The 13,103-nt window shown below is 38.7% G+C and overlaps 4 protein-coding genes across 5 annotated transcripts; 2 read left to right on the top strand and 2 right to left on the bottom strand.

Moving 5' to 3' along the window:
• Positions 1 to 61: 61 nt before the first annotated feature.
• Positions 62 to 1,999, bottom strand: LOC136267271 (large ribosomal subunit protein eL8-like). Its single transcript, XM_066062356.1, has 8 exons — positions 1,847 to 1,999; positions 1,603 to 1,720; positions 1,404 to 1,553; positions 1,126 to 1,352; positions 851 to 921; positions 365 to 424; positions 249 to 318; positions 62 to 199 (listed from the first exon to the last, which is right to left on the bottom strand). Exons 1-8 carry the CDS (start codon positions 1,847 to 1,849, stop codon positions 98 to 100), a joined length of 801 nt encoding a protein of 266 aa, XP_065918428.1. The 5' UTR covers positions 1,850 to 1,999; the 3' UTR covers positions 62 to 97.
• LOC136267273 (mediator of RNA polymerase II transcription subunit 22-like) lies at positions 1,844 to 2,532 on the top strand. Its single transcript, XM_066062358.1, has 3 exons — positions 1,844 to 2,014; positions 2,069 to 2,149; positions 2,200 to 2,532. Exons 1-3 carry the CDS (start codon positions 1,907 to 1,909, stop codon positions 2,389 to 2,391), a joined length of 381 nt encoding a protein of 126 aa, XP_065918430.1. The 5' UTR covers positions 1,844 to 1,906; the 3' UTR covers positions 2,392 to 2,532.
• On the bottom strand, positions 2,375 to 3,812 carry LOC136267270 (surfeit locus protein 1-like). 2 transcript variants are annotated; one of them, XM_066062353.1, is made up of 8 exons: positions 3,683 to 3,812; positions 3,446 to 3,641; positions 3,061 to 3,231; positions 2,936 to 3,008; positions 2,841 to 2,888; positions 2,679 to 2,793; positions 2,546 to 2,627; positions 2,375 to 2,494 (listed from the first exon to the last, which is right to left on the bottom strand). In XM_066062353.1, exons 1-8 carry the CDS (start codon positions 3,735 to 3,737, stop codon positions 2,431 to 2,433), a joined length of 804 nt encoding a protein of 267 aa, XP_065918425.1. In that variant the 5' UTR covers positions 3,738 to 3,812; the 3' UTR covers positions 2,375 to 2,430. The 2 variants fall into 2 exon arrangements, with proteins under 2 accessions (XP_065918425.1, XP_065918426.1); XM_066062354.1 differs by having other exon boundaries at positions 3,446 to 3,635; positions 3,683 to 3,809.
• LOC136267272 (prefoldin subunit 6-like) lies at positions 3,597 to 11,400 on the top strand. The gene is made up of 4 exons (XM_066062357.1): positions 3,597 to 3,864; positions 3,919 to 3,989; positions 4,041 to 4,165; positions 11,196 to 11,400. Exons 1-4 carry the CDS (start codon positions 3,789 to 3,791, stop codon positions 11,314 to 11,316), a joined length of 393 nt encoding a protein of 130 aa, XP_065918429.1. The 5' UTR covers positions 3,597 to 3,788; the 3' UTR covers positions 11,317 to 11,400.
• Positions 11,401 to 13,103: the final 1,703 nt, after the last annotated feature.

Genomic DNA, 13,103 nt, shown 5'->3' with positions numbered 1-13,103 from the left:
AATGCGCACCACGCAATGCATTAACTTTGAAGATGACACCCCAACACCCAGACGTTCTATGTATATTTGGATTTTATATTTTGTGATTCAAAAGCAATTACATCATCGCTGCAAGTTCTTTGCTCTTTATTTTGTCCAACTTTGCCTTTGCTGCTCGAGCCTTAGCACCCATGATACCACCACCCCATTGTCTCTTTAGCTGCAATGGGACAATACTGGTATTTCTATCACTGCCATCATTCGGTTACCTCTTCGTATCTCTGATTGTAGTTAGTCTTGATGGAGTCCAACAGAGAATTGAAGCTACTTCGGTCCTCACTAGTACAAGTAATAATGGCATGTAACCAAGAAATGTGGCCAATACCTTCTAGTGCTGGTCAGTGCTACTGCCGTAGCTGTTTTCTTGTGAACCAGTGTGCCCAACCTGCAGAACAGGATAAACAGGTTGTACGACTGAACAACAGCCACATACATACACACCAAACTAACTTAAAGAGTACATGTGCAGTGGAACATGAATCTCGCTGCAACACAGAGCAGGTCTAGAGACAATGAGTTCTTTCAACAGAAAAATAATAGAGCTAAATCACCAAAAGCTACACACTAGGTAGAGGTTCCACCGTATATAGATACATTCACTACCGCTATAGTTGGTAACAAATTATGTTGTCAGGTGTCGACACCACAAACTATCAAGGTTAATTTTGTAGTTTCCTAACTGACCTTAATGTTAGCCTCTAACAATTGGTAAAGGATCTCCACTATTACTAAGGAGTCCTTCGTGGCAGAGAGGCTGGTCATAGTTACATCACAAACACACCACACACAGTATACACACAGACCAACTCACCTAGCTTTGTTCTTCACTATACAATAAGGAACACCCATCTTCTGACACAGCGCTGGTAACCACACCACGATCTGTAATAATGTATCCCATATAATAGCAACAGAAATACATTGGTAACCTGTGGGCATCATATAGGATTAACTATTAGCCTATTTGGAGGAAGAACCAGCCATCAAACATTGGCCAACTCTTGTGACAATACAGGCTACTCCAGTATGTGTTTGTGTAGTGTACATGTGAGCGTATGTACGTATGTATGTATGCAGGCTATGTACCTCAATGGGATCTACATCATTAGCAATGACAACAAGTTGAGCTCTCTTTTCTTCTACTAGACTGGTAACATGATTGATGCCATACTTCACAACTACTGGCTTTTTTGATGTTTGTGGTTGAGCCTCTCCACCCTTAACTTTCTGTTCAGCAAGGGTCTTCAGTCTCTGCTTTTTCTGTGCCTTGGTCTCAGGACGATATTTGTGCAACAGTTTAAACAACAGTGATGCTATGACAAAGACTATCATGCAAAATGCACAACATCACTGATGCCAATTACCATTGTGTTTGTCCAGTGTTTGAGTGAACTGGTTTATTGCTGGTGGGACTTTTAGCCTCTGGTATAATACCTGTCTTTGTCTCTGCAATCGAATGTATTTGGGCCATCTCACGAATCGTGTAAGATCTCGTTTTGGTTGTATGGTACCACCTGCGTTGCCATCATAGGACCAATACCCACAATACACGACAACGCTTACCGATTCCAAAGTTCTTCGGCCTTTTCTCTATCAAAGGGTTCTCTATTTTCTTCGGTGGTGGCTTGCTGACGTAAGGAGCCGCTGCTACCTTCTTCGTCTTTTTCACCACCTTGGTTGGCTAAACAATACATCACACACGGCAAGATCACAACCAAACATCCAAAAACTACCCATTGAACAAGATTCAACGTGAATTATACACTAGCTGGCCATTTCATGGAAGGATTACGAACACGCTACTTACCATCTTGCGGGGACGAACTTCAAGAACGTGCGCGTGTACGCATGCGCAATTTTCCCACTTATGGCATTCAAGAAAGACTCTAGTCAAACAGCGACATACTCGCGAAGGTTAAAGGATAATGTGAAGTCTATTTTAGACAACTATATTGAGATAGTGAACCAGAGTAAAGTATGAATTATTATGTCGGTATGGTGCACTCTTATTAGAATAACTACCGTATAGATCAATCCCGCTGCTAAAGGGACTACGGAAAGTCACATATCACACGTAGAAAGTGAGGTCAAAGTTAGAGCATCAAATATTGTGAGTGTATAAATTAAAACACATGCAGTTTTGCCCAAGTTGTATTGCAGGTACGTGCTGTGGAGGCACTGTCCAAACTAACTTCAGACGTAAAGGAAAATATGATATTAAATGATTTCTCCTTCATTAACAAGTGTATTGAGCAGCGTAGCAGTGAGCTGGAGAAGCTGAAAGCAGATCAGTTAGCAGAACTAGAACAATTGCATACCGCTGTACAGAAGAAGATTAAAGAAAATAGTTGATGTTAAAATACATGAAACACAATAAGGTGTATAAAAGTGTTAGTGACCTCGTCCCTTTCTGAACATGTACAACATATATGATGTTGCTAGTGTCAAAGCATACCTGCAATGATAATCATAATGAGATTGGTAATACAGTGATATAGTAACAGACCAAGTAATGACATATTCCAAGTGATTATTTCTTAAAGTAACTCTTGTTTGTCCGCCTATGGGACCACCAGTTACACTAGTAGCTATAGGGGTTGTTTAACAAGTCGATCAAGAGTTTGTATTGTGGTACTAACATGCATCAGCGTCCAGTAGTACTGGGGTTGTCCTTGTGTAATCCGCCATTTCCTTTACATTCCTGTACTGCCATTTGTTGCTACCTTCTTCCCCTTTGGGAGCAAATCGTTGTTTCTAACAAAACCAGTTTGATGTAATTGTACATCTCACAAATGACAAACCTTCTCTGGTGCTCTTACAACTGCTGTAAGGGTTACCTTTCCTTCGGTCTAGTGTTGTGGATACTGACGTGTTACCAAGTTATCATGTGGTATACCTGCCCTTCTTTTCTGGTGCTGGCATCCATTTTAGCTGTAGGTACCCAGCCCCTGTTTATCAGTATTGTGTTGCTGGAGTGATATCATGACAACTGGTTACCTCATGTTATGGCAGCTAGCTCACCCAGTGTCGTCACAGTGAAATGGAGTGATCACATGAGCTCCATGTGCGCCACTTCCTCTAGTCCCCTCCACAAGACGGGAACGTGGCCACATAAATATTTCCTTGGAGTGATCAAATTCACCATGAACCTTAACATGACGATATTCTAACTCCTCCACTCTTTCTACAATGCTAAATATCACATGTTAAGGGTTAGCCACTTTCACAATGCCAGTTGAAACATTTACGACCATTTTGATGGAAGAAATTTTATCTGCTACAGAATTCTTGATCACTTTATTGCAGCATAAATTTTTGATCCTAGCCACAACTGTTTCAATGGGCAGCATATGATACTATAGATACTTGACATGTTGAAGTACATGTACAGTGTGGTAAAACTTACTCTGTTGGTATAACTATTGTATCTTCCTTAGTCCTCTCCTCCAACTTTTTAATAAGATCCAATTTCCACCGTAGCCTGTATATCTGCCATGTTCCCAGCCCGAACGTTGTCAGAGGAATTATTATCAACCAATTGCTAGCTCCTTGCCTACTCCGTGTCTTGACAGCATAACGTCGCGCACTAACCCGCCCTGTAGCTGCAACAAAGTATTCCAGTTGAAGTACGACACGAAATTACCTGCGGCGTTCAACCACATTGGAACTTTAGAGAATCTATTCATCCCGCTGTTCATATTTTATAGCTATTTTGATACAATTTGTGATTCCATATAACGCACACCACGATGGCTGCAGGCAAGTTGAAGGCCATGGAGAAAGAGTTACAAGATGAAGTAGAGAAGTTTAGATCACTCCAGAAAAGTTGCTATAAAATACTAGTCAATTCGTAGCTCATCATATGTCTTGTTTACATAGAGACTCAGAAACTGGTTGATAACCGGACCCAATTGGATGGTCAGCGAAACGAGAATCTCTCGGTGAAGGAGGTATAGCGGTATTGCGTGTAGGGACACTTCACTGTACATGCATACCTACAGGAGATGGAGTTATTAGATGATAGTGCAGTAATCTACAAAATGGTTGGTCCTGTCCTTGTGAAGCAAGAACCAGCTGAGGCCAAGCAGACTGTTACCAAGAGACTAGATTACATCACTAAGGAAGTGTACGTGAACTTGTATATGTGTCATTGCTGAGAAATATGTTGAGGGGTCCACAACTCATAGCTTACTCTGACATCTTTTCTGATGACAAATATTACTTCCAGATGCTGAATTTTTGCTCAGAAATCCCAAAGATTTATCTCATACTTTTATCCAAGTTGTAGATTATCTGTGTGGCACTCATTAGCACAAGAATGACTACAGTAAAACACTTAGTAGTGTATTGTGTGGCCAAAGGAGATGTGCAACACATGTGAATGTTGTATTGAAAAACATGATTTCATGTTGTTATGCCTGGGCATAAATGGACCATTTTTGAAAGGGCTTCCGTGTACCAAGTTTGAGTAAAATTAGCTGTGCAGCTGTCTCCAAGATATGTTCCTTCCAAGTTTGTCCAACAATGAGAAAAGTTAGTCTTGTGTTGCCAAACCAATATGTGCCAGGCGCTTATCGATATCCTGATTATAAGCGCCAGCTGTAATTGGTCTGGTGACATTACGACGCAGCATATGGTGCGCAAGCAATTAGTATAAACGGTGCACGTATTCACAGGGTTTACCTCTGACAACGAAGGGCCACTGTTGCTAAGGAATTGTAGTGGTGAGTAGTGAATGTAATAACCTGTCACTTGTGTTAGCTGTGTTATATAGAATAGTCCCAACTCTAGCGTAATAAAATATTAGGTATCTATGGAAACAGCTGCCGCCATGGCTATACTGCGCACGCCACTACATTCCAGTAGAAATGGTAATGAGTCGTAATGTCACCAGACCAATTACAGCCAGTGCTTATAATCAGGATATCAATAAGCACCTGGCGTATTGGTCTGGCGACGCGAGACTAGAGAAAAGTATGTATGTCAAACTGCACAAGTTATGAGAAATTATATGTGCAGTTTTGTTGTCATGCATGCCAGACAAGCCACTTACAGAAATGGTTGAATTTCCTCAATAAACTGTTAGTACAAACTTGTCACAAAGAAAATCAAACTGTTGTAATGTGAAAACCAAGCAAGTATAACAAATGACTTCATCAAGATACTCTTATAAAGCAGTCATACCAAATAGTTCCAACTTTTGTGATCTCAAATTTTCATGATTGATGCAATAATTGCATAAATGGAGTGAACTGTTTTCATAATCTATAAAAATGTCTTTGCTGGTATAAGATCTGCAAGGGAGTCCATCCAGAACCGCAATCAGCGATTTTGCTTTAGTATCACCTTGGTAATATTTGCCAATGGTAGCTCTCTCTCTCTAGTAAAAATAACCTTTGCCCCAAGTTATTTGCTGCCTGAATGGTAGACGATAGCATGGGTTTTGACAGCAGTCCATCTGATCTGGGCAGGACTGTGGCACTAGAAGATGAAGTGGAAGATGAGGCTAAATATTTTGGATTATATTACTCGAGACATCACTACTTCAAGGTTTGCTTGAACAATGAATAGAATTATATGTTGCTATTCAAACTATCAAAAAGGCACTGCTACAATGATCAACCTATTTACACACCAATTTTTCAATGGGTATTAAAATTTCATGATTGCACACTAATTCACAAAAATTTCAAATTTGAGAACATGAAATTTTGAAGCTATTGTATGCAGTGTCTAATAAAGCATTCAGTTAATCGTGAAGTCAGTACCATATAATGATTTCTTGAGGGGTGGGGGGGGGGTTGTGGATTGACAGCTATCCACGAAATTTTTTCCCCTCAAAATTTGCTCGATCAAAATGGCATTGAGTATACATAAATTCCCTGAAGAAAGCAAAATAAAATTTCCTCAAAATTTCAGTGGTGGCAATCAGGAAAAAAAATTTTACCCTCAAAAAAAATCCCAACATAATTTTTTATGGTGTTTATAAAATTAAGCGCGTGGGCTAATTAAGCTCTTGGGCTAAAATTTAGCTAATTAAGTGCGTGGGCTAATTTTAATAGTGACAAATGGGCATTGTATGGCTTCACATAATTACTACAGTGCCACCTTAATACCAAAATATTGAATGTTGGTGAATGATAAACTAATAAGTTACCTAATAGTTACAAACTACTAGCACTGCAGCCGTTTCTTTGATATTATATCTTTTTACACTGGACAATTTTCAATGCCACACTCCACAGCTTATGGAATGCAGGTGTCTATGGTGTAATTTTTGATCGATTGTATTTCGTGTGCGTAGGTAAGGAGAGGTTGAATACTAACAAATAGTTATGGGTATGAAATACACATAAATTATCTGAAATACATACAGATTATTGAAATATCTGAAATACATATAAATTTGTAGCTCTACTCTGTTTTCAAGACCTTGACATCTCTTTGTGATCAATTGTCATACCTTACTACTTCAGAATATTTGTGTTATTGTAGACGATACAAGTCGGATATTGTAAGTTCCAGGCTATGCAGGCGCTATTCTTTCCTGAAGCATATCAATAACAAATTGGACATGTTAAAGTTTAATGTCAAAGATGGACAGCCAAACCACTGAGCTGTAAAATTTTGTGTTGGCCTAATGAACCAATCCATGTTAGGGCTGGAACAAATGCTTTGAATGTTTGTTTGATTGCTTGCCACCATGATATTTATAGTCAACCACTATCCATTATTTTTCGTGTGGTAAGCCCTATATACGTATTTCAGTACTTCATTGGGTGTATTTTAACCAGCCATAAATCCACACTTCTGTATTGGATGTTATTTGAACTATTGTAGTGTTTTACAGTGACCAGAATTCAACTAATAAGAGAATAATACCTTTTCCAGTATTTAGGATGGTAAAAAATATTTGAAGCTTCTTTTATTCGTAATGTTCAGCCATCAAAAGTCAGGTATCTTTTCAACTCTAATTCCCTATGTCCACTGTCTGCATTTAGTGAAATTGCAAAAGGGGATTCCCTCAAAGTTTTAAGTTGAATACATGGTTAAACGTTATTGGTATAATGACACGTGCTGCATTTCAAACACACACCTCTACCAGATTTCCAAATTATTACTATGGTAGCTCATTGCCTGTGGCCTGGAGTGGGAGAAGGGTATACTATGTTTTCCTGAAATGATCCATGACAACTCATTGCTAGTGGAATTGAATAACATCATCACATTACAAAACAAAATTAATCTGCTACATCATATCTTCCTTTTATAACCTTTACCAGTTTCCATAGATGGAATGTAGTGTCCTCCTGTAATCTCTATGCTCAGTCAATAGATACTCTATGTAGAATTCTGTCTGGTCTTCAAGTGAGCCGTTTTTTTCTCCATGTGGTGGGGTGGTAAAGAAACCACCTAGTAACCTTGCTAGTATTTTATCAGAACGCGGAAGCTAATTTCATGAAATGTTGAGTTGTGTCCAAGAAACAACTGCAACATAAGTGGTACGACATTTTTCCTAAAATTTTCAAAATTGTGGGCTCAGTTAAACCCCTTTTCCATCCTTTGATTTACAGACTCAGATCTGAGTGTCCCTGTGTACTAGTATTGTATGCATATTTTGTACAGGTGGGGAATCATGAGTACTAGTGTTTATTTTCAAATAAAATTGTTACATTTTGTGACGATATTGACAGAGTAAAGTATTGTCAATGAGCCAATTTCTGGTACTTTGTAGAGTATAGATTGACCAGTGCATTACTGATTCTCTTCAATGCACCCATATCACTTCAACGATTATTGTTATAGTCCATTAATTGCCAATGAGGCCTCTTCTTTCAAACATAATCTCACTGGAGATGTGTACTTGTGTAACTTGACACGTTTTCAAAGTAAGGGTATCGTGTTTTTCAGTGTTCACTTGATGGCCCTGTTGTATGAATATGCAAACTCTGTACCTTGCACTGTGTGCTCCCAATTTGACCCCATTAAGAGAAAAAAAGAAGTCTTACCTCATTTCTGACTCGGTTTGTAGCTCTTATTGTCATTTTCTACTTTGTGCATGTCAGTAAATGGGAATAGTTCGATGATTTTACTAAAGCTTTTGATGCTGTGGTGCCGCCCACCCTCCAACTTTTTTTGGCATGTGTGTTAAGATACATGATGTCATATGCCTTGGTGATCAGGTAGTTGTCTTCTTTTGTGTCATGCCATAAGCAGGTCATCTGGTGATATCAGTTCAACTTATTGACAATGAAGAAGATGTGGTAGTAAAAACTAATTATCTAATGGCTGAAAACTATTTTACAAATTAATATAGTTACTCAGTTTGCCTACGGAAAAAAGAGTTGTTAACAAAGAGCAATGAACAAATGTGAATAGTAGTTGTAGTGGTCAAGAGTGGTACCAAGAATTTTAGGCTGGGGTTTTCTCTTTTTAGAGGTAAAAACGTAAGGAGCCAGACCTGTTGCTTGGTTTAAGGGATGTTCCATTGCATTCTCTGTGTTCTGAACAATTTAAGTCTCATCTGTGGCAAGAAATAACCAAGTCTGTTATCATTATTATTGCCAAAAATTGTTAGCAAGAGTTTATAATATTTGTATGTAACTCTCGTTGCTAGTCACTGGTATTTGAATACTAGCTAATTCCCTCAGGGACTATTTGGATGTTTGGGCTCTAATAAATGGTAGCCCGTTAAAGTGTTAAGTGGCTAACATGGGATACATTATCTGTAGCACATTGCTTCACCATATCTCTTTCCCAAGTGATCCAGTAAGGCTCTCATTTGCGTTTAGGACTTCCCTAACACTGTGTTGAGAATTATGACTATGCCTCAGGTGGTAGCTACTTGATCCTTTAGCAACAAGTTGCTGTTATAAGGTTCATTGCCAAAGGAGGTAGGACAAGTGTTGCGTGCCACTTGCTTTATCTATGGTATGTTTGATTTGGTGTTTCACATGAGTCTCAGTGGTCTTTGTACAAGCTAGCAAACAACAGGATTCACTTGAGCTCAATATATATTTCAATAGTGCTTCATGTAAACCTCAAGGCTATATGTGCTAAGAGCCCCTGGATTTCTTAGTGGAATTGATATTTTAATGTTTTGTGCGCTTAACAGCTGCTCTTTCATATCAAGCTACATAGCTTTGAAATGTATGATCTAAACTTCTACCGAGCCCCAGTGAACCTCGTTTTGTGCTGTGATTATTGAGACTTGCCAAATAGAGCTATGCAATAAAGCAAATGACAGACAATGCAATGTTGGATAACTACAAACTGGACTTCTATACTGCTCCACCAGTAGTATACCACTGGACCAATCACTTCCAAGTTTGAATTAGCCACAAAATATGAACTAGTGCTGAATAAAAAGGAGTAGATACCATGGGGGTGTATGGCCATTTTTCGTTTACACTGGACCATCGGAATGTCTTAACCAATGCTCTGTTACAAAGCCTTGTCAATGACTATGTCTGATCACCTTTTATGAGCCTTCAGTTTTAGTTACTTGAACTGGTAAATATTTCATTAGCTTCTTTCCCACTATGGGCCATACTGTGATGAGAAATGCTAGAAAGTGTCTGGTATTCGTTGTAGTTGAGACATCTTTGTGATTCCTGGTTCTATTCAATGTGTCTGCGATACTCTTGGAGCAATTAGTGATGTAGACTTGATGGTAATTTGTTTGTGTGATGGCTTACTGGCAGTCAAGAGTCTTGTGATAACTATTGTACTTCGTTAAATGTAATGGCTGATTGGTTACACATGGGTGTGTAGTGTCTGTTTATAAATTACTGTCCCACTGCGAACGTGCAAGGAGGTTACTGAAAGCCTATGTAACAAAACTTTGTGGAGTGTACAATAACCACTCAATGGAGTGTACAATAACCTCTCAGTGGAGTGTACAATAACCACTCAGTGACGTGATCCCTCAGACAAGTTACAAGTGGCTAAGGAGTCATACCGCCCAGTGTTGCTTTTCTCTCCCTCAATTGTTCATTCCACTTCCTATTCTGGCAACTCTATTAACTTTACAACTAAGTCTCGATGACCACTCCTTCCTGTCCCTTACTAGGCACCCACTATTCATGGTAATAGAGCTAGGGCCAAGGCAAGTACATGTGTGACTCACTTTATATAGTGAAAAATGGTCAATATGCTCAATTTTTTTAAGCATGTCTATTTAAAAAAAAAAAAGATCTCTACAGTCACATTTACAAGTGTATTCACTGTTGGTAACAATGGGAACCTAATAATGAGGAAATATGAATTTGGTATTAGTGCATAAGTTTGTGGTTTAGGCTGTGTGTCATGGCAATGTGTGTATCACTATCATCACTAGTACTGAGATATCATCTCATACACACACTGGTTATCTGTCATGGTGCCAAATGGTACCTTGTGTCTTGAGATGTTTGGGGACTAGGCTAGGAAATTGTTTCAACTTCACAAAAAAATGTTTTCATCCAGAAAAATTAAAAGCATTACCGTACAGCAGGAAATTTTGACGAAATGAATCTGTTAAATTTGTGAAATTTTAATTCGTTAAATGTTCATAAGCACCCCTAAAAGTGTGTTTAGATTATAGTTCTTGATTTTCGTCAACATTTGATTCATCAATGCTGATGAAGTGTGGATTTGTCAACTTTCCTGTCATGCCGCAGTTAACCTATACTTAAAAAATTGTCCAGTTATGTGAATGGCATGGTGGAGTAATGCACTTTCTGTCCTTATTTACAACAAGAAATAAATGGTGTGTCATTTCCTGTCCTCACGAACAACAGTAAGTGAACAATATCTCGCGTCCTGTCCTCATGTGTAACATAAATAACCGACTGATTTCTCGGGCATGTCTGTGTGTGTGTATGCACAGAGAACATGTCGTCACAACCCTTTGATGCATGCAATGTGCAACCAGGCATGGTGCCACGTTTTAGGCTTGGTATTTAGGAAAGCATAAGCTGAGAAAGGGCCCTGGGGCACGATAGCACGGACATACATATCACTCTTTAGAATACTTAGCATCGATCTGAGGTAATAATGTTGAAATAGTTCAAAGGTCAAGAGATAAATTATAATGTCTGTCTGTCTGTCTGTCTGTCTGTATAGCATCCTTCCTTGCATGTGCATGCTAATGATATTTGTGTTGTTTCCTGTAGTGAAAGATTTGACAAGATGATTGTTGGATTAGAGAAGGAGCAAACTGACAGTAGAGACAGACTGGCTCGACTACAAGCTGAGTATCAACAGCTTATCAACAAGACTGGCAGCATCAGATAATAGAAAACACTTCAATTGTTTGTGCAGTGTAGTGTGCTATTACAAACAGCAACATGAAATATGAGTCACTTTTGGTCCCACTAATTGTTGGATAGTTGTCCTACAGTATACCAAGAGTTTGCAACGTGTTACAAACACATTATAAAAACAAGTCGTAGTTCTTAGGATGAGGAGTTGCCATAGTTCAAACTGTAGTAGTGTACAAGATAGACCCTCAGTTATCATGGTGTCAATTTCCCTTAAGCAGTGTAGAGATGCAAATAAGGCTTCACCATTAAGTATCACGTTACCCCCATTGCTATCTAATGATTTGTTGATATAGTATAAAAAGTTTCAACTTAGACCTGTAATAGTCCATTCTGTGAAGTGTTTGTGTTGTGTACATGGTCCCATACACAGTGTAATGGTTATAGGAAGTAAAGTGAAATGCCTTCACCATAGTAACATAACCTGTTTAAATTGGCCATAAATTTCCAATTGTCAGTTAAGTGGCAAGTGTGGTGATTTACAGGAATTGTGGTAGTCAGGATTACAAGTCAGGTATACCCTTGCTTGGTTATACCTGCATCCAATCTAGTCAAACCTGTTTGTTAATCTAGTTGAACTTCTTTATCCTGTTGACCTGTGAGTCCCAGTGGTGGTCAACTTGAATTGTTGTTTTTGTGGTGAGCAGCCAACCACTAATGTTATTATACTGTTATATTATAATTGAGATAGTTCAAGTTTATTATAGCACACATTACCACACCTGTATGAATCCATGTATGGCTCCATATTGAATACAATCAAATTATCTGTAGTAATGTTTGCCAGCTATAAGACAAATCTCTTGGGACAGATAGAGTGGTGCTTCGTCATTGCAGTTCCCTTCACTGAGGTGGCATTAGCAGAAAAGAGAACATGAAATGCTGTTATAAACGTACAACAGATCTAAATAGATAGTTTATCATAAGAAACCTATTTTCATGGATTCTATGGTGACAAAAATAGAAAGGCTTCATTGTAGTTATGTTGCTCAGGTAGCATTTTCAGTATCTATTATTGCCTCAATAAGATGTCCTCATTGTAGTGGCCATGAAAGTCACTACTCAGGAGCACATAAAATCCTATGACAAGAATTTGATGCACTCATGGAAATATGTAACAACTTTAGTAAGGCCACCTCATCTATGGGACATATTTTTGGTCTTATAGGTAATAAAGTTTAACTATATTGTATTATGTAATTGTTAATTGCACGCTGATTGGTCACAGATGTTACTGATAAACTGATGGCTTTCTTAGCATACCTAGTGTTGTTGGACTGACCAAGTGTTTATAGAAATGGTTCAGTCTCCTCAAATGTTCTCAGCTGAGACAGCCATTACTGCACACACTAGCATAGAGAGATAAGTAGCTATGCCAGTGTTTTATCATAAAGTGCCTTTTCAGGGGACTTGTTTGTATGCTGAATAAGCTACAGCATTTCATCACATTCTTACAGAAATTGAGGCAGTACAAGAGGCCTAAGGGCATACCAAAATCATGTGACAATTCCGTAGGACTACAATTACTATGGAGGAGGCTTGCTAACTGACTGGCTATAATTAAATGTAACTTTATATGATGCAGTACTCGATCGACCAGTGATGCTAATAGTTTTACAGTTGCCTTTCTTAGTCTGAAATGATTAGTGGTGGGGTTTCCCCTGTTCCTATTATCTGTGCAATTTCCTGTGGTCACTCAGTTGTAATCTGATATGACGTAGGATGAAATCTTACAGCTGTCCAGTGGCAGATGAGTGGCTC

Source organism: Dysidea avara, chromosome 9 (assembly GCF_963678975.1).
Source record: "Dysidea avara chromosome 9, odDysAvar1.4, whole genome shotgun sequence".
Classification (NCBI taxonomy): domain Eukaryota; kingdom Metazoa; phylum Porifera; class Demospongiae; order Dictyoceratida; family Dysideidae; genus Dysidea; species Dysidea avara.
Note: the sequence above shows the minus strand (reverse complement) of the source record. Positions and strands in the feature narration are given on the sequence as shown.

Coding starts and splice junctions, on each gene's coding strand:
- LOC136267271 (XM_066062356.1), bottom strand. Junction 1,353..1,403: donor AACACTGGACAAACACAATG/GTAATTGGCATC, acceptor TCTTTGTCATAG/CATCACTGTTGTTTAAACTG. Junction 425..850: donor ATAGTGAAGAACAAAGCTAG/GTGAGTTGGTCT, acceptor CCTGTTCTGCAG/GTTGGGCACACTGGTTCACA.
- LOC136267272 (XM_066062357.1), top strand. CDS start 3,789: ATGGCTGCAGGCAAGTTGAAGGCCATGGAGAAAGAGTTACAAGATGAA. Junction 3,990..4,040: donor AGAATCTCTCGGTGAAGGAG/GTATAGCGGTAT, acceptor GCATACCTACAG/GAGATGGAGTTATTAGATGA. Junction 4,166..11,195: donor GATTACATCACTAAGGAAGT/GTACGTGAACTT, acceptor TGTTTCCTGTAG/TGAAAGATTTGACAAGATGA.
- LOC136267273 (XM_066062358.1), top strand. CDS start 1,907: ATGGCATTCAAGAAAGACTCTAGTCAAACAGCGACATACTCGCGAAGG. Junction 2,015..2,068: donor AGATAGTGAACCAGAGTAAA/GTATGAATTATT, acceptor ACTACCGTATAG/ATCAATCCCGCTGCTAAAGG. Junction 2,150..2,199: donor AAGTTAGAGCATCAAATATT/GTGAGTGTATAA, acceptor GTTGTATTGCAG/GTACGTGCTGTGGAGGCACT.
- LOC136267270 (XM_066062353.1), bottom strand. CDS start 3,737: ATGAACAGCGGGATGAATAGATTCTCTAAAGTTCCAATGTGGTTGAAC. Junction 3,009..3,060: donor TTTCACTGTGACGACACTGG/GTGAGCTAGCTG, acceptor ATATCACTCCAG/CAACACAATACTGATAAACA. Junction 2,495..2,545: donor TTGGAATATGTCATTACTTG/GTCTGTTACTAT, acceptor TTATCATTGCAG/GTATGCTTTGACACTAGCAA.